The sequence below is a fragment of the Orycteropus afer genome, unplaced genomic scaffold (genome assembly GCF_000298275.1).
Source record: "Orycteropus afer afer isolate SDZICR_OR568_19922 unplaced genomic scaffold, OryAfe1.0 scaffold00250, whole genome shotgun sequence".
NCBI lineage: Eukaryota > Metazoa > Chordata > Mammalia > Tubulidentata > Orycteropodidae > Orycteropus > Orycteropus afer.
The window spans coordinates 1,215,661-1,242,406 of record NW_006921837.1 but is presented as its reverse complement, the minus strand read 5'-3'; the positions used below and the strand labels follow the sequence as shown (position 1 = coordinate 1,242,406).

The 26,746-nt window shown below is 36.6% G+C and overlaps 1 protein-coding gene across 1 annotated transcript in view; it reads left to right on the top strand.

Moving 5' to 3' along the window:
- The window catches only part of TCAIM (T cell activation inhibitor, mitochondrial), a 40,679-nt gene extending 14,578 nt beyond the window's left edge, over nt 1-26,101 (top strand). The window contains exons 4-10 of the mRNA XM_007949673.2: nt 2,852-3,104; nt 13,202-13,324; nt 16,547-16,644; nt 16,904-16,995; nt 21,652-21,884; nt 22,420-22,551; nt 25,864-26,101. Coding sequence (XP_007947864.1) covers nt 2,852-3,104; nt 13,202-13,324; nt 16,547-16,644; nt 16,904-16,995; nt 21,652-21,884; nt 22,420-22,551; nt 25,864-26,101 — 1,169 coding nt within the window. The remainder of the gene's footprint in view (nt 1-2,851; nt 3,105-13,201; nt 13,325-16,546; nt 16,645-16,903; nt 16,996-21,651; nt 21,885-22,419; nt 22,552-25,863) is intronic.
- The last annotated feature ends 645 nt before the right edge of the window (nt 26,102-26,746 follow it).

Below are 26,746 nucleotides of genomic sequence, written 5' to 3'. Positions count from 1 at the left end.
AGGTTGCAGATCGGATGGTGTACCAGTCGCTAGGACTGATTGTTTCCATTAATTTTGGTTTTCTTCTTTCTTCTTGATGAGGAGAGACCCGTTGTTGCATCAGATCAAGTGATTTTTAAGTTGTTACTTTTAGAACTAGAAAGCATTAATCACTTTCTCACTGACAATTAAGATTGTAGTAAAGTAAAATGTTTACCATTCATTTTCATTACTAAAGTTTCATGAACCTTTTTGCATTATTAATGCACTGAAATCTGTAAAAGCCTAAATTATTTCTTTAGCTATACATCCTTTGGCTGGTCCATAAGGAAATACACATCATTATTAGAATAAACTTTAAAACAAGTTGAAGATCCACTCAGTTCCTGTGAGCTAATGCTAAAACGAATGCTGTAATCAGTTCAGCTGAGTAAAGACAAAAATCTTTCAGTTAATGTTAACTTTGAACCAACAATTCATTAAGCAAAAATAGGTTATAGAGAAAAGTAAGTTAAAAACTGGAGAAAATATACAGCGTATGTCACCAAAAGATAACGTTGCTATATAAAGAGTTCTTAGAAATCAAAAAGAGCACAAATGTTTCCATTAAAAAATGGGCAGAAGCAATGAATAGGCAGTTCAGGAAAAAACGCATACAAATAGCCATTAAGCATATTAAACTGTTTAGAACATGCATATCATATATAATATACATACATATAACCACATAGGAAAGATCTAGAGCAGTGCTGTCCAAAATAATTTTTTTGTGATGATGGCAGTGTTCTTTATCTCCACTATCTAATACAGCAGCCACTGCCACACGTGGCTGTTGTGCATTCAGAATGTGGCTAGTGTGACTGAGGAACTGAGTTTTGTATTTAGTTTTAGTTTTTATTAGCCATATGTGGCTATCAGCTACCATATTAGCAGTGTGGGTCTAGAAGAATATGTACCTGTTACTAACTCACTGCTGTCAAGTTGGACCTGACTCATAGCGACCCTTCTTGGGTTTCTAAGGTGGGATCACTATGGAAGTAGATTGCCCCATCTTCCTTCTGAGGAGTGGCTGGTGGGTTTGAACCACCAGCCTTCTGGTTAACAGTCAAATGCCTTAGGCACTGCAGTGTAGTAAATTACTTAGTGTGACTTTTCTAGCCATAAGTCTTTGTAAACTCTATGGTGGAATTTGCTGTGAGCAACAGAGGAGCTCCTGATTGTGAAAGTTACCCACCTGGGGTATTTCTGTTGGGTGCAACACAAAACAATGTTCTGGGAGGTTCCTGCTCTCTCTCAGGTGCTTAGGATTCTGATGTTATGATTGGTTAGTTTGGTCACTCTGCCAGGCTCAAAAGGAGGCCTTCTAGCGGCAGAAGAAGGCTCTCTCTGACTGCTGGTTGAGGAAGACGTGCTGCTGAAAGAGACACGCGCTCCTGAAAGAGACACGCATTGCTGAGTGAGATACTGAGGGACACTCACTGTTAGGAGAGAGACTGTGGGCTGGGGGAGAGACTGAGTATTTTTCCCGAACTTGAATTGTAGCCTGGTGCTTCCCTAATAAACCCTGTAATCTGTGAGTTCTGTGTGGCCACTGCAGTGAATTATCAGACCCAGGAGAGAGGTGGTGGGTGCTTTGGGAGGAAGGGGGTTGGTGAAAGGGCTGGAGGGAGGCAGCATGTCTGGCCTTGCAGGAATAGGCCTTGGGTTACTAATAGTGATTCTGTCTTCCTCTTATGTGGTTAGAGGAGGGCAGGAGATGTGGCCTCCTTGCTGTTTTTGCAGGCACTGTGCCACCAGAGCTCCATGTACCTGTAATGGAGTTTATATCTAGTAAACAGACTGTTTACTAGAGTTTCAAGAATGGAAACAACCCTTGTGTATGTGAAAGTTTTTATTTAACTAAGCTGTTATTTGTAGTTTGTGTTTAAATTACAACTAGTTTGTACTTACGTGATACTTGTATAATTTTTAAAACCAATTGAAGGGGTAAAAAGAGAGGCAGTGTGGTTTAATAGGAAAAGTATTTGGGTTAGTGTCAGTTCACATGCATTTAAGCCCTGGCTCCCCTTTTCTTAACCTCCTTGAGCCTCTGTTTCTTCACATTTGAAGAGAGAGATAGTAGTGGCAGAGTTGGTGGGAGTATGATTGACAAATTGTAAAGCAGCAGGAGCCATACTTGATACCCAGGAAGAGGGGAAAAAAGCAGTGGATGGATTTGCTGTTGATGATTTAGCAAGTTTAATTACCAGCCACTGCCAAATGACTACTCAGTATTAAACTTAGATTGTAAAACAGTGCCTTTTAAGCAATGAGGAAATTTTAAATCACTCCTGGAAATATTGGGTCCCTACCTCATTGGATGGGTGGTTAGTATGAGGACAGTAATCTCTTATAATCATGAAAAAAATTGAGACAAGCTTTTATGACTGCTGAAACTAGATCAGCTCACCCCTGTCCTCATCTGAATCCCTGTGATAATGCTGATTGATGTCTGTCTGCCTTTTTCTCTCTTGAGCGTTAGTGCTAGAAACTAACTTTGGTAGGGGAGCATTTCCATCTCTTAGCTATAGACCACATTTGTGGGCAGCATTGAAAATACTCTGAATCTCCTTCTTGGGGCAGATGGATTTGGTCACTGGGCCAAACTGGAAAAGGGAATTGAAGGGTAGAGGAATCGTGAAGTACAGATAGTGTGGTACAGTTTTAGGGGAGGGAAGTAGCTTTCCATTTATTGATGAGTTGACAAGATGAATCTTAACCAGTGATGGGATGTTTTAGAAGACCTTGATGTTACAAATGTTGAATGAAAGATTGTTTTTAAGGTGAAGCAAATTGTCATGTATTAATTGTTTGGGGAAATTATATTTTCTAGGATTTCGAGCAGTCAAATTTACTTTGCACACCAGAGATCTGCTAAGCACAGTATTAGATATTCTCAACTCCTGCAGTTTATCTACTGAACACATCCAAAGCTTGAATACCCATGTGCATTCCCAGCCTCTCAAAGAAGCTAAAAGGATGCCTGACAGGCCCATCAAATGGCACAAGTCTTACTACTCCTTTACTGGATTCAGGGACCCTGACGAAGACCTTGAGCAAGTTTCGAGAATGGAAACAACCCTTGTGTATGTGAAAGTTTTTATTTAACTAAGCTGTTATTTATAGTTTGTGTTTAAAAATTTAAGGCTAATTTTCCAGGAAAAGTAATCCTATAGGATATAATTAATCCAATAACCATTATGAGAAAGATATTTCATTTTGCTTACTTTAAATTGCCAGAATAACTCCAAATGTATTTAACTTTTGGTCTTTTGATACCAAATATATTCAGGAGATTTTTGGTTTTGTTCATTAAGTTTTTAAATTTTATTTATCTATGGTGTGTGGAAAAAGGTTATACCCAACACTGTAAAAAAAAAAAAAAATTAAAACTTTTAAACTTCTTTATGTGTTGGAAGAGTTCACTAGTGATATATTACAAAGTATAAGTTATGTTAGGGAAATAGGTTCTGTATAGAAAAATACACGGAGACAGCATTTTAAAATACCATCAGGAACAGATTATTGAGAAAGAATAATTTTTAGTGATAAAAACCATGTGCAAAATACTTCTCTATCATTTGGCATGGCTTGTTTATGGTTGGCCCAGGTTCAGTTTCCAGGGCACCTCATGCACTACCACCACCATCTGTCGGTGGAGGACCATGTGTTGCTGTGATGTTGAACAGGTTTCAGCAGAGTTTCCAGACTAAGGGACTAGGAAGAAAGGCCTGGCAATCTATGTTGGAAAAATCACTGAAATTTTAACCACTGAAAACTCTGTGGAGCACAGTTCTACTCTGACACGCATGGCATGGCCGTGAGTCCAAAGCAACTCAATTGCAACTTGTTGTTTTGTTGTTAGTTTTACTCATTCAGTCACTGCCATTGAGTCGATTCCAACTCATAGTGGCTCTCCATTGGGTTTCCAAGGCTGTAAATCTTTACGGAAGCAGACTGCCCCATCTTTCTTCCATGGAGCAGCTGGTGGTTCAAACCACCAACCTTTTGGTTAGCAGCCAAATACCTTAACCACTACACCACCAGAGCTCCTGTTAATTTTATTAGTGTTTACTAAAAATTATCTGTTTTTTTAGGAAGGGATACAGTGCTTTAAGGAAAAATTCTGTGTGGATGAGAATTGTGTTTATATGAATTCTTGATTTCCTCTAAAGTGTACTGTAAGTTCAATTATCAGAGCAAAGCTCAATATTGAAATTTTGACTTGCTGTCTATACACCTTACATAGACCACTGTTTTAGAAAATAAAGTCAGTGGTAAGTTAACTCTCTAATTTACTGATCATAATTATCCAATGCACTTATCAATAGCTATTTATCTTGACAGATGTTGAGATATATCACTTTATTAACCAATAGAATCTTTATTTTCTTAGCTTCATAAAGTGAGAATAACAACAATATAGCATTACAGTTGATAGTTATAGCCTGGTTTATAACAGCTTGTTTTCCCTTTAAAACTGTGATTTTTAAATTAATATTGACTTCTCCAAAATGAAACATTCAAAGTTGCTTGTAAATGAGTTGAAATAAGGTTGTGGCTGATTCTTGGTGCAATGCTGTTGTCTTATATTTTACTTCCATAGATTTTTTTCTTGGCCTAGAGAATACTGAGAATTGACTGGTATCACCTTAGATCTTACAACTCAACTGCCTCCCTTCTGAAATTTACTAGTTAGAGATTGTTATCTTGTTTAGTTTATAATGCTTATATCTAGGGCCCTATGTCATATTTTTAAGCATCTATATGGTAGTGATTTACCTGAACAGATCATCATACCTCATGGAGTTTGAGTTTAGCTGAAGAAAGTGTAACTTTAGAGCAGAAGGTCCAGACTGGGTAGAATAAGAACTGTGAGAAGGCATAAAATGCAGTACTGCTCTGTGGGTCTTAGACTGAATTGTAGTACAGACTAAATACTGCCAAAAAAAAAAATAAAAAATGTGTGTTGCTTTTACTGGCATGCCTTAGAGTGCTGGTGTGGGAATTAGGACACCTGCTCGAATTTGAAAGTTCCACATCTCTGATTTCCCTACCCTGACCTGGCTTCCTGGTTTCAGCATGTTTGCCTAGGCCCAGAGCCCCTTCATGCCAATCTTGACCTTTTCCCAAGCATGGATATTGCCCAGTGTGAATAACCTCTACTCAGGGTTTGTTCAGTGTTTTGTTTTATGTCAGCTTTTCCCAGTAAATTCTTCTAAGAGTTTGTATCATAAAAGCCAGAATGGTATCTGTTCCAGTTTCTCATTTTAATTATTGATTTAAAATTTTTAAAAATTATTTCAGTTCCTAAAAAATTGAACCATCTGAGAGCTTTCAAGTCTTGTGAATTAAATGGGACTATGTATCTCTGTCTATCATAATTTAATCTCATTAAGGAGATTAACTTGTTAGCTACCATGGTTATTTTGGCCATATATAATTGAAGGTTCTATTTTTATTCTTGTATTGTTAATCCACCCCCAGTATATATGTAGGTTATAAAGAGGACCATGCTCCATTATACAATTCAGAAGGAACAGAAAAATGATAATTCTTCAAATTTACATTAAACTGATCTTCATATGATTTAGAAATTGCATTCATCTAATCAGAATTCATTATTATGTAACAAAACCAAAAACAGCAATGCATCACACTGCTGTGGAGTCAGATACTAACATGTCACTAATACTTCAAAGTACAATATTAAAAAGAGAACATCCTCAGAAGGAAGATGGGGCAATCTTCTTCCGTAGTGATACTGCCTTGGAAAGCCAAGGAGGGGTCACTATGAGTTGGGTCCGACTCGACAGCACATAACAACAACAACAAGAACATTATTCGGTGTAGACTTTTAATTTTCAATAATCTTGGTTTGTTTTTGCTGTTGTAAAAAGAATGCAGCAGTCTAAAAATAGATTAGGAAATATGCTCTGTGTTGTAGATGTCACTGTTTTCATGTTCTAGGTATATTTCCTTTTTATTAAATAATATACTTTAATTATATAACTTGTTTTTGGAAGAGGCTGGTATGATCAGTTTCTCACTACACAAAATGATCCCATTTGTAATGTCTGCCCCACCAAAAATAATGTCATTGAACTATGGAAAGACCATTGAAATACTGTCCTCTTAGCTACTAGGTAAATGTCAGACTTCTTTTTTTGTATTTGAAGTTTGCTCAAATAGTTCTATTTTATTTTCAGAATCTAAGTTCTGAATCATTCTTAGTGTCCACAAAATACCGTGTTGGACAACTACAACACTGAAATTATTCTTATCAAATGTTTAGAAATGTGATGATGGCCTTGAGTTAACTCATATTGTGGGTTTGTTTACTCCCTCGCTGGTTTGTAGGCTAAATCAGTCTTTTTCAAACTGTAAGTCATAACACACGAATTAGTGGTTCAGTTCCAATATATATGTTCTTTTGTTCACTTTGTTTTGTTCCTTTTTTAAAATGAAGTAGAATATATATTGTAAATGTACTTCTGGTAGTAAGCTTAAGTATTTCTGAAAATATTTGTTTTAGCTATACACACACACACACACACACACATGTGTACTGGGCCACTATGTTAAATATTACTTATCACAGATTGCCATGAAAGATGTTTGAAAGTATTGGTCTGAATGCTATACTTTAACTTGAGGTCTAGGAATTTGAAATATATGCCATTTTAACTATTGCAGTTTGGATCGTGGCCCCCTTTTCATCTTCTCAGACCCATGAAAAACTGAATTTCTCTTGAGTTACTGAAATATTTTATCTCAAAAACATTATGACCCTAGGAACTAAACCAAATGTCTTTAATTGCTGACCAACTTTAGCATCTCTGCATCGTATCCCAGCAGTCATTTTAAGTAGACATTTTACTACTTTCCTTTGGCTAGGAGCTCTGGTGGCACAGTGGGCCAGACATTTGGCTGCTAACTAGTTCAGTGGTTCAAACCTACCAGCTCCTCTGCAGGAGGAAGATGAAGCAGTCTACTTCCATAAAGATTTACAGCCTTGGAAATCCAGTGGGGGTTGCTATGAGTCAGAATTGACTCAGTGGCAGTGGGTCATTCCCCCCACACACACACCGGCTTCATCTCTTTGCCTGGATCTTATAGCAGTGTATTCAGTACTTGTATGTATTTTTATAAGTAATATGAAATCATTCTTGAACCAAGATAAAGTCTAAAAAATAAATTAACCACAATGAGATACCACTTCACACTGCTACCTATTGTTGTCAAGTCAATTCTGACTCATGGAGACCCCACGTGGGACAGAGTCTATAGAACTGCTCCATGGGGTTTTCTTGTCTTTCATTTTTATGGAAGCAGACCTACTAGGATGACTATAACTGAAAAGACAGAGAATAACAAATACTCGGGATGAGGAGAGATTGGAAACCTCATCTATTGCTGTGGGGATATGAAATGGTGTAGCCACTTTGCAAAAATGTTCAGCAGTTCCTCAGAATACTAAACTATACTCCAAAAACCAAACCCACTGCCATCAAGTTGATTCCAACTGATAGCAACCCTATGGGACAGAGGAGAATTGTCCAATAGAGTTTCCAAGACTGTAAATCTTTACAGAAGTAGAGTGCCCTATCTTTCTCTGTGGAGCAGCTGTTGGTTTTAAACTGCCAGCCTTTTGGTTACCAGCCTGGTGCTTTAACCACTGTGCCACCAGGGCAGCTTTGCTAAACTATATGACCTGGCAGTTTCATTCGTAGGTATATACAGTTACCCTCCGCTTTCCAAAAGTTTGCTTTACGCCACTTCACTCTTACGAAAGACTTATTTCTTCACTCTTATGAAAGACTTATTTTAAGTACCTGTTTTCACTAACCTGAAGAAATCCAAAGAGGATTTTTGCTTTTACAAGAAAAGGCAAAAAACGAAACTAGCATTCAGCATTTGTTCTGCAGGGAGCTGTTAAAGAAACAGCAAGCACCCGAGCAGGAAGAGTGGTGTCACCAGCTTCTTCCCCGGAACTGCACCCAGCATCTCACCATCTGGCCACCATAGCTTAGAACTGTGTCTTTGAACACTGTATGTTAGTGTTCCTTTAGGTTTTATGTGTTATTTTGTATGATTTGATAGGTTATTTTTTGGGTCTGAGAATGCTCAAAACATTTTTCCCATATAAATTATTGGTAATTGATTCTTCACTTTATTTCATTTTCATAGGAACGCTGTACTTTTTGATAGCAGGGGAAACCTATACCTGAGAGAAATGAAAATGGACATACATATAGAAACTCATTCATAATAGCATTATTCATAATAGCTCAAAAGTGGAAACAACCCAGGTGTTCATCATCTGATAAACAGATACACAAAATATGGTGTATTCATACATTGGAGCAGTGTTTGGCCTTAAAAAGGAATGAAACTCTCATAGAACAACATAATGAAGCTTGACAACATACTAAGTGAAATAAACTAGTCACCAAAGTTCTAAGAGACTGCTGAACAGTTTTGCAAAGTGGCTATACCATTTCATATCCCCACTCCATTTGTGTGAAATAGCCAGAATAAGATCTAAAGAGACAGAAAGATTAGTGGTTACGTAGGAGAGTCAAGGAAATGGAAAGCAACTGCTAATGAATCCAAGATTTCTTTTAAGGATGATGAACAAGTAATAAAACTGGTTATGGTAGTAGTTGCACAACTCTGTGGGCATATGAAAAACCACTGAGTTATGCACTTTAAGTACATGAATTGTGTGGTATATGAATAAAATAAATAATAAGGCTGTTAAAAAGAACTTTTATTACTCTTAAAAAAACAAATTAGTGATAGATAATAGTTTATATTTACTCTATAGATCATATTATGTTATTTAAAATAAACATTTCTTAAAGTCCTTGGCTAGTTCAAGATTTCTTGACAAGTTCAGTCTTGTTCAAGCAGTCTGATGTACTTGGCATTTAACAATAGATTAAATATGAGATGATTCTGTTTCCTTTTTCATAGTAATAATTGAACAGACTTCTCTCCATTAAAATAAAGGGCCCAAATTTTATAAATGATTACGATTGTAAATTAAGCTAAAATTAAGAATATATATATTTCAAATTCAGGCAGTAGCAACCCCTTTTAAATCCAATAGACCATTCTTATTTAGAGAATAGTTTAGAATTTTATCTTCTTGACCCTAGAGCTGGGGCAGCACAGAATAAGTGTGTTTTTCCACATTGGGTAGGAAGTTACTCTTTTCTCTTTGCCTTATGGTTAATGTGCATAATCAAATTACATGTTGTCTAGTGATTTCTCTGAGATGGAATTCAAATTAAGTACACATTAAATAATGAAAAAGCTCATCTTTTCCTCATGGAGGTAATAGGATAATATAGGAAATAAGACACACAGAAATAATTATTAAACACAAACTGGGATTGATTTAAAAAATGATACTGAAAAAAGTACTGTGGCCATTTATAGGGGTTATTTCCAGTTTGTTTTCATAGTTTTTAGTTAAGGGGAAAAAGGTGATTCAAAGATACTTAATGATAATCCCCATTGATACATTCCCTTTGCACCTAGACTATTGGAATAACTTCTTAAAGGATCTTTCTTCCACCAGTTCTCTTCCCTACAACTTTTACAAAAGGATTTTATCACACCATTCCCCTTAACAGCTCATGCTTTATCCAGAGAATCATTTACCAGTTGGTAACATACAAATCTGCAAGGCTTTATAAAAGTTAAGGGAGCTCGATGGAGAGAAACAAGAGTGCCAATGATAGACAGATTTTTAGGAATTTCTTGAAGAGAGTGAGCAAACGAGATGAGAACTATGGAGAAAACAAGCCATCCAGAGTGCTTGCTGTTCCCCTCTGCTGTTTATTTGTCCCAGTGACTGCAGTAAGACAAAAAGAAATGGGATGTGTGGATATTAGAAAGACAGAGGTCTGTGGTGATTGTCACCAAGAAAATCCAAGAGGATTTTATTAGGATTCTTGGCTGCCAACAATGGAAGCCAATGATATGTCTGACATAAATAGAAAATAAATTTGTTAGATGGATATCAAGTATGTCATGGTGTTTACAAGAAGATTGGAAAACGTGGTCCAGAAAACGGCCTTTGGGTGCAAGCTGAGAAGTGAGACACATTTTACTCTGCATGCTTCTGTGTGGAGTGTTTTACCATAAGAATTAAAAAAAAAAAAAAAAAAACTCACTGCCATTAAGTCAATTCAGACTCATAGCACCCTCCTTTGGGTTTCCAAGATGGTAAATCTTTACAGAAGTAGATTGCCCTGTCTTCCTTCCATGGGGTGACTGGTAGGTTTGAACTGCCAACTTTCTGGTTAGCATTCAAATGCCTTAGGCACTACACCACCAGAGCTGGACCCCGTTGAAATTGTTTTTGAAAAATAACTGTATGGAGTGCTGATATTGAAAAAGTTAATGAGGACTAAATAATTCTGAAAATTTATGTCTTGACTACCTTCACATAATCTGTTTTGTGTTGATTTGATCACAATTCTGAAACACATGACTGTGTGGATGGGGAGCATCAAAATTAAAAAAATTATTAACTTGGATCATTTGATTACAGTGCTATCTCCCAGTTTTTTCCACTCTAAAGCTACTGTTTTTCCCTTTAATTAGTTTCTCTTGGGAAGATAATTTGGGCCATGTAAATATCCCTTTACTATCACATTTTCATCCCTACCTTTCATATCCATTGCTGATTCTTGTCTGAATCAAATATTGCTGTGATGGTTGCCAAATGGTGATTTTCTAATTTCATTATCTTGTTGTACCCAGGTTATGAAGGAGTAGTTCGGGGTGAATAAATTGCCAACATGCGACAATGCAAAAAGCAATAGGAAAGTTTATTAGCTAACTTAAGTTAGGGTCCTTGCCTTCACCCTCACAGTGGATTGAGCAAAAGACCCCATGCTCTTACTTTAAGGGATATTTATAGAGAAACATAGAGTAGATAATTTGGTTTTTATGATAGGGGTTTGGGAATTTGGGGCAGGTTGAAATTCCCCTGGTTTCAAAGGTGAGTGAGAGATTTCTTGGGGCCGGGCGGATCTCTGATAAAAGGCTCTGAGGTATGGGATATTTACTACAGGTATTAGGGCTCAGCATGGGACGTGTCAATCTACCTGGAGGCATTAGGGCTCAGCATGGGACGTGTCAATCTACCTGGAGGCATTAGGGCTCAGCATGGGACGTGTCAATCTCCATACTAAAGGCTTCTGGTTAAGAGACCTTTCAGGCTTTACAATCCTTTCTATATGTATTATTTAGATCCACTGTAAGGAAGAACTTCCCCTCCTCCCTCACATTATGTATGAATAGATATATATATATAGGAGCTCTGGTAGCATAGTGCCTAAGGCACTTGACTGCTAACCAGAAAACTGGCGGTTCAAACCCACCAGCCACTCCTCCGAAGGAAGGTTGGGCAATCTACTTCCATAGAAATACCACCTCGGAAACCCAAGAAGGAGTCTCTATGAGTCAGGATCGACTTGACAGCAGTGAGTTGTTTTTTTTTTTTTTATAACACAGTTGATGAAGGAAACAAAAGGGGAGATGTCAGTGTGGTCTGAAGTTGCTGAGTTTAGACTTAAACTGGGCAATTGCTTAGGTGGAAAGGTATCCATAAACACTCAGGTCATGAAGAGACAAACTTGAAAAGAGCAGGTCATTCTGGAAACTTCATGGCAAAAAAGATTAGTTAAGTTAAGGGCTGACCAGTGGAGGGATCTGGAGGGAGAGATGAAGGAATATGGATCTGGAGGGAGAGATGAAGGAATATGCATCGAGAGCATATTAAAGATTAAAATAAGAGAAAAAATTTGAGTCTACCTCCCTAAAATCCAAAAAGTCATCTTTGGTAGTTCTTCATAAGGATGCATTACATCTGAATTGTCACCAGTGCCATTACTGTGTCTTTGACTTTGACTTTTATACATTATTAACCATAACATTATTTTGTCTATCCTCTCTTATATATGACTGATGTAAATGAAGCTCTAGTCTAACCTCCTGGAAGTTGCAATGAGCATAAGTACGAGGCTTTTGTTGTTGAAAGTATACACAGCAAAACATACACCAATTCATCAGTTTGTTTATGCACAATTAAGTGAAACTGATTACATTCTTTGAGTTGTGCATCCATTCTCACCCTCCTTTTCTGAGTTGTTCCTTCTCCATTAACGTAAACTCACTGCCCCCTAAGGCTCCTATGTAAGTTGCTTAGGTGTAGAGGTATCTGTAAGCTCAAATTGCTATTGTCAGTTTGATCCCATATAGATAGTTCTTAAAAGAGTATAATGCTCAAGGCAGATGTGTTTTACTAGTTAAGCTAAACTATTGTTTGGTTTTAAGAAATCGCCGGGGGATATTTTTGATTTAAGGTTTGAAGATGATCTCAGGGCAATAGTTTCAGGGGTTCATTCAACCTTCATGGCTCCAGGAAGTCTGGAATCCATGAGAATTTGAAATTCTGTTCTGCATTTTCCTCTTGGTCAGGATTTTTCTGCAGAATCTTTGATCAAAATGTTCAGTAATGGCAGCCTGGCACCACCCAGTTCTAGTCTTTTATGGCAAGGGAAGCAATTGTTCATGGAGGCAAATAGCCACACATTCCATATCTTCCTATAAGTAAGAGATTTTGAACTATCATTAATTATTAAAAAATAATTCCCATCTCTAGAAATCTAGTGACAGATTGAAATTAAAATTTAATTTTTTAGGTACATAAAGGAAGTAGTCATAACTAGAATATGATTTACTTGGTGCTGGCAGCTCTTCTGGCAACCTAATCTAAAAGTAAGTATTTATTCTAAAAGAAAGGGAGCTCTAGTATCCTAGTGCCTAAGGCACTTGACTGCTAACCAGACAGCTGGTGGTTCAAACCCATCAGCCACTCCTCAGAAGGAAGGTTGGGCAATCTACTTACGTAGTGACACGGCCTCGGAAACCCAAGGAGGGGTCACTATGAGTCGGCTCCGACTTGACAACACATGACAACAACAACAACATTCTAAAAGAATAGACATGGTATAAGTATTTATGATTTGGTGAAAATTTGATTGAAAATTCAGTTTAACTTTAGGGCTGTTTTCAGGTAATGCATGTATGTCTTTTAATACTAGAAATTTTGGTATAGTTAGTATCAGAAAGTATATAGATCTCTGTTTTTTCTTTCTAGATCCTGGTTAGATAACAATGAAAAAAGTGCCATTAAAAAGCTGAAGAATAGTTTGCCACTTAGAAAAGAACTAGATCGTCTAAAGGATGAACTGTCTCATCAGTTGCAGCTCTCGGATATCAGGTAATAAAGAGAATGTAATTTAGAGATTCATATAAACTTGAATTACCTGTTGATAAAGCTTTATAGCTAAATATTTACATCTTTAATTTTAATTATTCTGGTAATAATTTGTCAATTATCGTCTTTTGAAAGTAATCAAATATTCATCTATGTAACAAATCCATTATCAATTTCTTGTTTAAAATGTTGAAGTAAGATTTAAATGCTGATATTTTGGGCATAATAATTAACTTTTTATGTAATAAGTTTATTTAAAAATCTTTTCCATTATATACATAATATAAAAAGCCATTATACCCCCATCATGTAAGGCCAGTGTGGCAGTTATGTTTGTGTGTCAAGTTGGCTAGGCCTGGTTGAGTGGCTGGGCAGCTGGTGATAGTTATTCCCCACAATGAGACTGGCATTCAACTCCATGCTGGGATCTACCACTAGCAGCTGGGTAGCTGCCTTTGGGTATGTGGTCTGTTTCCTGTATATAAAAAGTAGCTTTGGGAATGATCTCTAGCTTATGGCACACTTGAACCCTGCATGTAGCCATGTCATCATTCAGCAGCCTGCCATGCTGTGCTGATCCTGGGACTTTCAGTGGGCTTGAGTCAATGGCCTGTCGTGTTGTTTGGTAACATGGGAACTGTGCCATTTTACTTGTTGACCTTGGGCTTGTCAGCCTTAGCAGCCACTAGTTGCTTGAGTGAAGAGATGCCTCTAGCTTCAGTGGGCCGGGAGCAAGAGGCAGAGCTGAAGCCTGAGGTCAAGGGGCTTTCACATAACCCCTAGAACCTGGCACATAGAACTCAGATTTCTAGCCTCCAAAAATTAAGAATAAACTCCTGTTTGTTAAAGGCATCCCATTTATGGTATATTCCTGTCAGAGCAGCCCTGGGTAACCAGAACAGTCAGTACTGAAAAATTTAAAAAGGGGAGAGAGGGATAGATGTATTCTTGGCTCTTGGTCACATGTTGTGATTTTTAAAATAGCTTGAAAACCTCTACTATATAAAAATTCATGCTGAAATTTATTAAAAAATAGAATGAAGGGCTCATAAAACTGGAAAGGTCATCTCATTGAGTCACCTACCCATCATGGTCCTCCTATTATATCTTAAAACCAGTCACCTCTGCCTCATGACAACCACATGTGTGTCACAGTAGAATTATGCTCCATAGAGTTTTCAATGGCTGTCTTTTCTAGAAATAGATCATCAAGCCTTTCTTCTCAGTTGCCTCTGGTTGGACTTGAACCTCCAACCTTTTGGGTAGCAGCTGAGCTCCTTAACCATTTGCGCCACCGAGGGACTCCCTCTTCTTATGTTGTTGTTGTTATGTGCCATCAAGTCAGACCTGACTCATAGCGACCCCTCCTTGGGTTTCCGAGGCAGTATCACTACGGAAGTAGATTGCCCAACCTTCCTTCCGAGGAGTGGCTGGTGTGTTTGAACCACCAGCCTTCTGGTTAGCAGTCAGGTGCCTTAGGCACTATGCTACCAGAGCTCCTCCTCTCATTATAAGGACCTTAAAAAATTGTCACTTGGTCTCTGCTTAAACATTTCTATTACTTTTTGCTATAATCTGTTTTATAGTTTTCAACTCTCATTATTAGAATTTTTTTTTAAATACATTGAACCAGATGACTATTTGAACCATAATAGCACCATTTCCCTGTGCTTACAGACTACAGATAGAGTCTTCACATGTCCTTTTGTTATTTTCAAATACTACTTTTTACAGATAGCTCAAATTTCAAAGGGAAACCTTTGGACGTACAGTATTTGGACTATTTGAATTTGTGCAGATAGCTGTTTTTTGTTCCTTAGTGTTTATTTAGAGCAAGCTTTGAATAGAAGAGGTCTTCCAAGTCCATAGTCTGGTAATGCAGACTTTTCTAATCACTAAAAACAAAATAGTAAGATGCTTTTTTTTAAGTTTATGAAACAAAATGTGCATGAAAATAACTGTTTCAGGTATAAATTTTAGATATCTGTCAAAACTAATTGAGATTAGGAAAATGAAAGGATTTCTTAAACATGAAAAAACATATTTTACAATATGGTGGAAAAATGCCTCAGTTTTCATTATAGTATAGTAGATACCAATAAACGTAATCCATATAAACAAAACTTTTTGGGATTCTCCATTTTTAAGAGTGTAAAGGGATTCTGAGACAAAAAAAGTTTGAGAACCAGGGACACGAGGACTTTTCCATTTTCTGGAAAATTAGCCAAATTGCCAACAAATGGAAACATTGTGATCAATGACATCATTTCTACCTCTAAACAGAAAGACCATTCATTAATACGAACACCACCTGGTAGCTTTGTCACTTAAATATGCCAAATTCTAAATAATCAAAATTAGTCTTAATACTTTGAAATATCTTAGTTACTGAATAGTGGGTTAAAGGGAACATTTTAAAAAACAGTTTTCATATGATCAGTATTGACATTCATAAGAATCAGTATTGAATAAAGCAGAAACCTGAAAGTTTTTTGAGTGCCTGACTCCTTCACATATATATTTTCACTTGGTTTACATTACATGTGAAGCAAGAAATGTCCCCATTTACATGTAAGAAAGTAAAACTATAGAAAGGGAGAAGCACCCTATTCAAGGTCACTGAGCTTGTAAGTTGCAGAGTTCGAAGATGGGGTTTCTGAAGCTCTTAACACCAGTGCTCTTTGCAGTTACACAGTGATGCCTCTGTGACATTGTGTGAATGCCAGGTTGCATTTTTTTGCTAAGATTTAAAATTTTAGATTTATAAAATGAGAAGATGCCATGTCATAAAAATCACTTTGTCTAGTATAAGATAAAAGGAATCTGATAAGCCTAACTGGGATTCCTAATTGCAACTTGAATATAAAACAAAATCTTTGTTAGTTTACAATGTGGATGAGAAAAATGGATTTTTTTTTACAGTTTTTTCCCATTTTATTCTAAAATGGAGATAACATAGCATATTTGCTTGTTTAAAATCTCTGGATACCTGAACATAAATAGTGGTATTTTTTGGTATATTCTGGTAGACAATTCATTTTTCATTTGGTTGCTGCTTGAAAAATCCGCTAGTTTGGAAAGCATAAGACAATTTAAAGCATTCTGTGTGCCTACTTCAGAAAGAAAACCGATGACTTTCACAGGAATCAAGCAGATTGTGGTGAACGTTAGCTTCCTCCTTCAGGGAAGCTAGCTGCTAACGGCCTGTGTGCTCTGTTGGCTTAGGTGGCAGAGGAGCTGGGGGATCGCCCATCGCTGTAGCCAGCTGCACAGTTTAGGCCGATTAGCACAGCAGAACTTGGAAACACTTAAAACTGCAAAAGGTAAACATCGTCCAGTATTCTCAGATATCACCTGCAAATTGTAGAGGAACACTGTTAAAAGACTTGTCAGATATGCCCTTATCACAACTGAATTTTTAAAATTTTGAATTGAAAAATAACATAAAATTTACTTTTAAGCCTCTACTGATTTTATATTCCTGAATTTGCACACTAAATTTAAGTGATTATTTGCACAACTATAAAAAGAACAAAGCATCTCTGGACAGTGACCAATGAGTTTGTGTTCTGTTGTTCTCAGGATGTACACTCATATTTACAGACCGTTCTGGGATGAGTGCTGTGGGCCATGTGATGCTGGGAACAATGGATGTCCATCATCACTGGACAAAAGTAAGGAAACACTGAAAACAAAGAAAATGTCTTTGATTTGTTACCAGTGTACTTTTGTTTAAAACGGTGATATTATGTCATGAACTAAGAAATAATTTGTAATCAGAGCTTAAGCTGTTTTCAAATCAGATGTTTAATATCATGTACTTAAATTATTTAAAGGAGAGACTGATTTTTGAGTTATTTTTTACTTGAAAGTGTTACTATCTTTTCTGAAGCACAACTTAAAAGCCTGTTGTTTGGTTTGGTTTGATTTAACAGATTTATTGAGATATAATTGTCATGCAATCAACTGCACAAATATTTAATGTGTATGATTTGATAAGTTCTGACATATGTATACACCTGTGAAACCACACTCAAGATAGTGAGTATATCCATCATCTTCAAAAGGATCCTCATGGCCCTTGGGAAACCCCTCCTGCCTTCTCCTATCCTGCTGTCTGCTCCCCAAGCAATCATTGATCTACTTTCTGTCACTATACTTTGTATTTTCTAGAATTTTATATAAATGGAATCAGAGTATGTACTTTTTGTCTGCCTTCTTTCACTCAGCATAGTTATTTTGAGATTTATCCATGTTTTTGCCTGTATCAGGAGTTCATTCCTTTTTATTGCCATGTCGTATTCATTGTTAGGAGCTCTGGTGGACTAAGGCATTTGACTACTAAACCAGAAGACTGGTGATTCAAACCCACCAGCCACTCCTCGGAAGGAAGACTAGGCAATCTACTTCTATAGAGATATTGCCTCAGAGACTCAAGTAGGGGTTGCTAAGAGTCAGGACTGACTCCACAGCAATGAGTTTGGTTATTTGGTTTGGTATCCATTGTTAATAAACATTGTCCAGTTTTACCCATTCACCTGTTGATAGGCATCGTGTTCTTTCTGTTTTTGCCCATTATACATAGGGCTGATATGAACATTTGGGTGCAAGTATGTGTATGGATATATTTCCTTCTCTGTAAGAGTGGAACATCTGGATCATGTGGTACATGTATGTTTAACTTTTTTTAAAAAATAGCCAACACTTGATATAGTCATCTTTTTTAATTTTAGATATTCTAATAGATGTGTAGCATAGTACCTAAGGCACTTGACTGCTAACCAGAAGGCTGGCAGTTCAAACCCACCAGCCACTCCTCAGAAGGAAGGTTGGGCAACCTACTTCCGTAGTGATACTGCTTTGGAAACCCAAGGAAGGGTCAGTGTGAGTTGGATCTGACTCCATGGCACATAACAACAACAACAACAAATAGATGTGTAGTACTATTTCAGTGTGTGTTTAGTTTGCATTTCTCTAATGACTAGTGATGTTGAATATCTTTTCATGTGCTTATCTGCCACCCCACATATCTTCTTTAATGAAGTATCTATTCAAACCTTTGCCTTATTTTTTAATTAGATTGTTTGCTTTCTTATTATTGAGTTACATATTTTTAAAACAGACTTTTTATCAGATACATAGTTTGCAAATATATTTTCCCATTCTGTGACTCATCTTTTCATCCTCTTAACTTTGTCCTTTAACGGGCAGAAGTGTTTTATTATTATTTTGATAAAGTTCAGTTTTATCAGTTTGTTCTTTTATGGATTATGCTTTTGGTGTTATATCTAAGAATCCTTTGACTAACTCAAAGTCACAAAGATTTTCTATTCTTATTTTCTTCTAGAAGCATCATAGTTTTAAGTTTTATATTTAGATCTGTGACCCATTTTTGAGTTAATTTTTATATGTAGTTTGAAGTATAGATCCAACTTTTTTTGTATCTATGGATATCCAATATCTAATTTTTTCATTATCTTTTGTTGAAAAGGCTATCCTTTCACCAGTACATTTCCTTTGATCTTTGTCAAAAATTAGTTGTCCATGTATGTGAGAGTTTATTTCTAGACTCTATTCTCTTTCATGGATCTATTTGTCCACTGCTATGCCATTAACCCACTGTTTTAATTATAGTAGCTTTACAGTGACTCCTGAAATCAGATGGTGTTAGCCCTCTAACTTTATTCTTCTTTTTCAAAGTTGTTTTGGCTATTTTAGCTCCTTTGCATTTTCATCTGAATTTTAGAATTAGCTTCTCAATCTGACAGAAAACTACATGGATTTTCATTTCATTGCATTGAATCTGTAAATCAATTTGGGGAGAATTAACATCTTAACAATATGGAGTATTGACCCATGAACAAGGTATATCTCTCCATTTATTTAGATCTTCTTTACTTTTTCTCAGCAGTCTTTTCTAGTTATCTATGTGCAGGTCAGATCTTTGGTTATGTTTATCCCTACATATTTCACTTTTTTATATTATTATAAACGGAATTGTATTTTTAAGTTCAGTTTCCAGGTATTCTTTGCCAAATACAGAAATAAAATTGATTTTGTGTGTTAATCATGTATCCCACAACTTTGCTAAGCTCACTTATAAATTCAAGTGGCTTTTTTATAGATTACATTGGGTTTTTCATATAGTCAATCATGTCATCTGCAAATAAAGACAAGTTTTATTTCTTCCTTCCCAATCTGGATTCCTGGAAACATTGCTGAGAAAAAGTAAAAATAACTAAATAAATGAAGATATATACTTTGTTTATGGTCAATACTCAATATTGTTAAGATGCCAGTTCTGTCTTTATTTAGCCTGACTGAGTGCACTGGCTAAAATCTCCAGGACAGGGTTGAGAAGAAGTGGTAAGATCTGACATCCTCATCTTGTTCTTGACTTTAGGAGAAAACCATTCAGATTTCTACCAATAAATGTAATGGTAGTCTGTAGAGTTTTTTGTAGATGCCCTTTTTCAGGTTAAGGAATTCCCTTTTCTAGCTAGTTTGTTCAGAATTTTTATAACGAATGCATATTAGGTTTTATCAAATGCTCTTTTTGTATCTACTGAGATGACCATGATTTTTCTTTTTTAGTTTGTTAAAATGGTGAGTTTCATGATTTCCAAATGTTAAGCCAACTCTGGAGTCTTGAAATAAGTCACCCTTGGTCACGTTTATTTTTTAAATGTCTGAGGGAATTCATATGTGTGTGTGTGTGTGTGTGTGTATTCATAAAATTTTATTTAGAAGGTTTGCATCTACCCTCTTTCCTCTCCTTTGAGGACTTTAAATACATAGCTTTTGGGATCCTTGAAGTTTTTCACAGTGCATTAATATTCTTGTCATCTTTTAAAATTCTTTTTCTCTCCATGTTTTATTTTAGATCATTTGTGTTGACACATCTTCAAAAGTTCATTAATCTTTCTTCTGCAGTGTCTAATTTGCTGTAAATCATATCAATGTTTTGTTTTTGTTTTTGTTTTTCATCCCAAAAATTGTAATTTTAATCTGAAGTTCAATTTGGGTCTTTTCTTGTTTCAAAGTATTATTGTGGTAATATATATATAGCATAAAATTTGCTATTTTGAGCGTTTTTAAGTGTGCATTAAGTGGTATGAATTACATTCACAGTGTTGTGCAAACATCACCCATATCTATTTCCAAAACTTCTTCATCACCCCAAAAAGACACTCTACAATTTGGATCTTTTTTATATCATTACATCTTTTCCTAACTTTCTGAGTATATGAAATGAAGTTATAATTGTTTTTAAGGCCATTTCTTCTAAGTCTAATACCTGTGACAGTTCTGGGTTGATTCTCCTCACTCTGGGTCATGTTTTCTGCCTCTCTATTACAAAATAAATGTTTTTTCACTGTTGTTCCTCTGTATACATGGAAAATCCATTAGCAGAAAAATTGAAAAGTAGAGAGGAACAATATTTTGCACAAAGTTTTAGAATGATAAATAATTCATGAAATCTGTATATTGCTACTGTTCTTTTCATAGCAGTTTTTGATGCCTTTTAAGTCCTCTTAAAGCTTTCCAATGTAAAACCTAAGTCATCAAAGTAGCACACCGGGCCCTTGATCTCATCCTTGCCTACCTCTTTAGTTCTTCCCTTTCCACGCCTCATAGGTATCACCTTCCAGCCATTCCAGACTCCTTGTTGTTTTGAACACTATTCCTTCTCATGCCTGCATGTTTGCACATTCTCTTTTGTCTACCCTCATCTACCTTGGCTAAATTCGGTTCTCTTTTGGTCAAATTAGACTTCCTTAGAAACTTTGCTTAAGCCTCCTGTTTATATCCTCGATTATAAGCCCCTGGAAAACAGGAACAAACTCTTACAATCTGTGTACTCCAAGTTCCCAGTTCATTGCTTAAGCACATGGTATGTGCTCAGTAATGTTTCTTGCATTTAACTGAGTTTTGTAAAGTAAGATAAAGTAAATTCTGAAGGAATTAACTTGGAGTTGAAATACACATACATTATGTCTATGATAACCCTTCTTTATTTTACTATTTAATCATTCTAAACTTATTTAAGATTCTTACCTGAATATTTAAATAGTAGTACTTAGGATTTTTTTTTTTTTGGAACAGGTCTTCACTTCGTATTTAAAATTCCCTAGGATTTTCAGTGTTTTGTTTGAATATTAATATTCTCAACAGTATATTGCTTTTTTCTTATCTCTTTCTTGAACTTTCCTCCTAGGAAAATAATTTTCTTGTTAAAATGTCTCAATACCATGTATTGCGACCCTAAAATTGAGTGAGAATAGTAACATAAAACTGTGTTTCTCTCTTTTTAAAAAAAAATATTATAGCTTTTTGAAAGATTGCCAAGCTATTATGACCTTCAGAGGAGGCTGATGCTGTTAGAAGATCAAATAAGCTATCTTCTGGGTGGAATACAAGTTGTTTATATTGAAGAATTACAGCCAGTATTGACACTTGAAGAATATTACTCTCTTCTTGATGTGTTCTATAACCGACAATTGAAAAATAGAATACCTTTTCATCCTCGAAGCCTGCGTGGTTTACAAATGATCCTTAACAGGTAAGTATCTAAAACAGGAGGACTACTTTCACTCCTTCACTTAGGTGGGTTGTGTGTCTAAATGTATGAAACTTTTTTTGTATTTCAGTATGTGATTCTTAGAAGTTAAGAAAAAGAATATTACACTTCAGTTGTTAGATGCTGTTGAGTTGGTACAACAGAGCGAGACGTGGCACTTGCCTGCTAACCAGAAGGCTGGCAGTTCAAACCCACCAGCCACTCCTCAGAAGGAAGGTTGGGCAATCTATTTCCATAGTGATACTGCCTCGGAAACCCAAGGAGGGGTCGCTATGAGTTGGGTCCGACTCGACATGAAATAGGTTTTATCTCCATTTTACTGGTGAAGGTCACAGGGCTAGGAAGTATGTGGTCATTCTGACCAAGTGTGTCTTTTTGGGGTCAGAAATATATGTCAATTTTCCTATACTCCTAAGGTAGATTTTCTTACTTCTTTTTTCAAAGACTAATAAAACATTGTCTTGGGGAAAGAAATGGAAAGATCAATAATTTTCCTTTACTGTGTGTTTAATTACAGTGATAGATATGCTCCAAGCTTGCATGAACTCGGGCATTTTAACATCCCAATCCTCTGTGATCCAGCAAGCCTCCAATGGTTTATTCTCACCAAAGCCCAGCAGGCAAGAGAGAACATGAAAAGAAGGGAAGAGTAAGTACTGTTATCCCTCTCTTACATTGTTCAGTCTAACTTTTAAAATCAGGTATTCAGAGCTGATAAATACAGGACACTCATATTGTGTTAAACTTAGAAAACTGACTTCTTATTTCTTCACTCCCCACCTTATTCTGCAAGGGACTTGATGAGGCTTTTTTATAAGTTGTTGTTGTTGTTATGTGCCGTCAAGTCTGACCTGACTCATAGTGACCCCTCCTTGGGTTTCCGAGGCAGTATCATTATGGAAGTAGATTGCCCATCTTCTTACGAGGAGTGGCTGGTGGGTTTGAACCACCCGCCTTCTGGTTAGCAGTCAAGTGCCTTAGCCACTATGCTACCAGAGCTCCCTTTTTATAAGTATAATCACCTTAATCACTTTACCTCCATGCACTCCAATTTGAGAAGGGCTTCTTAATTAAAAAAAAAAAAATCGACTCAGGAGCAGATTGAAAAATAAGAATATCAGAAAGAAATTCTCCAGATGGAGAAGGGTGGCCACAGGAAAAAAAAAAAAAAAACAGTAGTTATTTGTGTTAGTTCTCCAGTGCTTCTGTAACAGAAGTACCACAAGTTAATGGGTTAACAAACAGAAAATTATTCTCTCACAGGTTAGGAGGCTAGAAGGTCAAACTGAGGGCACTAGCTCCAGTGGGAAGCTTTCTGTCTCTGTCAGCTCTGGGGGAAGAGCCTTGTAATCACTTGTCCCCTGGGTCTAGCACAGGGTCCCCAGGTCCAAAGGATGTCCTCCACTTGCAGCTCTTCTTTCTTGGTGAGCCCTCTGATCTCAGCTCAATTATTTAATCTCTTTTATATCTCAAGAGATATGAAGATTGCATCCTGCTTCATTAGTGTAACAGCCTCTAATCCTGCCTCACCTCATAGAGGTGAGGATTTACAGCCCAGAATAATTACATCAGATCACAAAATGAAGGATGTTGTTGTTGTCATGTGCCGTTGAGTCGGACCCAACTCATAGCGACCCCTCCTTGGGTTTCTGAGGTGGTATCACTACGGAAGTAGATTGCCCAACCTTCCTTCCGAAGAGTGGCTAGTGGATTTGAAGCACCAGCCTTCTGGTTAGCAGTCAAGTGCCTTAGGCACTATTGAGAATCATGGCCTGGCTGAGTAGACACATATTTTGAGAGAACACAATTCAATCCATAACACTACTTGAGTGATAGAAATCTTTGTTGCTTAAAAATTTGAAAACTACTAATACGAAAAAAGCTTCATCTCCAACTTAAATAAATTGAGAAGAATTTTAAAGTAAAAATACTCTTTTAATTCAAAAGCAGTCCTGTTTCTATGTTGTGTGTAGGTTTTAAGGAATCATGTTATATAGCAGACAGTTTCCTGTTTCTTATTAAGCTACTGCTCGGTGCTTTGTTTTATGCATCTACTGTGAAGAGAGGAGGTTATTAATTTAAAAGTGGATTGTTTTTCTGAAGATGTTGCTTAAGGAGGTTTTGTAAACATGAACTCATTCATTCATTTAGCCATCATGTACTGTGAGGGTTGCATGCCAGAAGCTGTGGGAAGTGCCACTGATAGAAACATGAAGACAACCTAGTTCCTGCTCTACAGGAAGTTGTTTCTAATAGGAGATTTGAGGGCTATGAGTATGTCATTGGTAGCTGAGCCCACAGAATTGAGTTGAGTTACTCTGGAGACATGGGCATTGAAGGGAAGGCCATGGCAGAGGAGCAGGAAGAAGCTGAAGAGAACAACTCATGGACGCCATGGGAGGAGGAGTAGTTCCAGGAGAGGGATAAAGAGAACAGGGATGTGGTACCTGATCTTTAAAGATTCAGTAGTGACTTGTTCAGCATATGGCGGTGGAAGTATTCTGATTGCTCAGTTCTCCTACCTTGTTGCCCTCAGTGTCTATAAATTTTAAAACTTGGGGATATAAAATAAAGAGAGAAGAAGGGTGGCAACTAAGGAGAACCATGGAGCTATCCCTTTAATAAGAAGTAATGAGATCATCTATTTATAAAGTAAATGAAGGATCTGCATCTCTTTATTTTGCTTGTGGAATTAGTGACAACTTTATTGGCCAGATCCTATTACCTAAATATCCTACTTGTTGCTTATTTGTTGAGCATTTGTGCCTGTAATATTACTTTCCAAATTAAGTCTGCTTTAACCCTTCGGAACAGTTCTAGCCTGCCCAATGATTTGGTTTGCTTTACCATAGCTGCAGCTTTTTTTTTTTTTTTTTTTAATATTTATTGTGATTTGGGTGAAAGTTTACAGAGCAAATTCATTTTCCATACGGCAGCTCATATACACTTTGTCTCATGACACTGACTGCAATTTCCCACAATGCATCAACTCTCCCCTACTCCCTCCCCAGAGTTACCTCTTCCCTGTGTCCATCCCTTCCATGCACTCCTGCCCCCTGAACTGTCTTCCTGTGCATACACAGCCCTTCTATTCTCCCATGATTGGTCTCTTCAAGGAGTATATCTACCTAATATAAATGTTCTAGCTTCAGCTTTTTGTGTTTTCTCTATGGCCCTTTTATAGCTTCAGAGTATTTTTGAGGAACCAAGAATCCTTTTATCTTAGAAATATAGACTAAACTGCTTATAGATGTATTCATATAATAGATTTTCTTCAAAATAAGAGGGTATGGATGAAGTAAAAGATAACAGCTGGCCACGAGTTGACAACTGATGAAGTTTGGTGATGGACCCATGGATGTTCAGTGTGCCAGCCTCTACTTTGTGTATATTTGAAATTTTCCATAATAAAAATTTTAAATTCTTTTTTAAGAAATGGACAACAAAGGAATAAGACTACAGTAGGGAACTATTGCTAATACTTCTCATTTTATAGACTTGTTGAACTACTGAATGTGCGTGCATTATTAGGATAAGAATTTTAATTAGTAAAATAGAGACTGTACTTCATTTTTTGCCTTTTATACAGCAAGTTGGTCTTGAGGTACAAATATATATAAGATAGATAAGGTAAGGGTATTGTATAATCCTACAGAACTAGCTTGAGAACTGCAAAGCTCCCGCCGGATATTCATGGTATCTACTGCAGCCTAGATTTCAGGGTCTGTGTAGTGCATCTGGTATACCAGAACCTCCTTTGAAGGGCATCTGGTCTACTACTTTGAAGCATCCCTTTCTACTCCCTTAGAATAATTGTATTGATGCCTCCAAACCCAAACTAGTTGCCATCGAGTCGATTCTGATTCATGGCAACCCCATGTGTGTCAGAGTAGAACTGCGATTAAGTTCTACTTAGATCTATTTTCTTATGGCAATGTTATTTTTATTTCTGATAAAACAGGTTAAAGGTTATTGAAAATGAATTGATACAGGCTTCAACAAAGAAATTTTCTCTGGAGAAGTTATATAAGGAGCCCAGCGTTTCTAGTATACAAATGGTAGATTGTTGTAAGAGACTGCTAGAACAGTCGTTGCCTTATCTCCATGGGATGCACCTCTGCGTGTCACATTTTTACTCTGTCATGCAAGATGGAGACCTTTGTATTCCTTGGAATTGGAAGAATGGAGAAGCCAACTAAGTAACAAATCTGTATTATTTTTTAAAGAAATAAACAAGACAATGTTAAGTTAAACTTATTTAAATCCATAATTTGATATAACAGTATTATTATACATCTTACAAGAATAAAGTTTTTAATTGCTGCTTTAAAAGTAGGCATTTTTTTAAAAAAATTAATTTCTACTAGGAAACTTGTTGTAAAAAAGTTTTATCTCTTGATGTTATGGTATTTCTTATCTGATTGGCAAGCCTAGGTGAGAAGATGTTAGAAAGAAAGAACATATTTTTAGTGATATGTAAATGAAGGACTCTACAAGAGTAAAAGATACATATATTTTTTTTATATGAATGAATGGTGATTTGGGGCTGGACAAGTATGTGTGAGAGTATTAACAGGCCTCATATTCAGTATCGTGCTGAAGTAATGGAACTCAGTTCCACATGAAACACAAAATTCAGATTGCAGTGTTACAGCCACAGCTAATATATATATGCACACAGGTGTTTGCAGCCGAAATGGTCAGTTGACATCCAAAACAAATTAGGTAGCAAATGTTGCCTAAGAAAAACAATTGTTGTCGTCGTTGTTGTTGTTAGGTACCATCGAGTCAATTCCAACTTATAGCGACCCCATAGGGTTTTCTAGGTTGTAATATTTATGGGA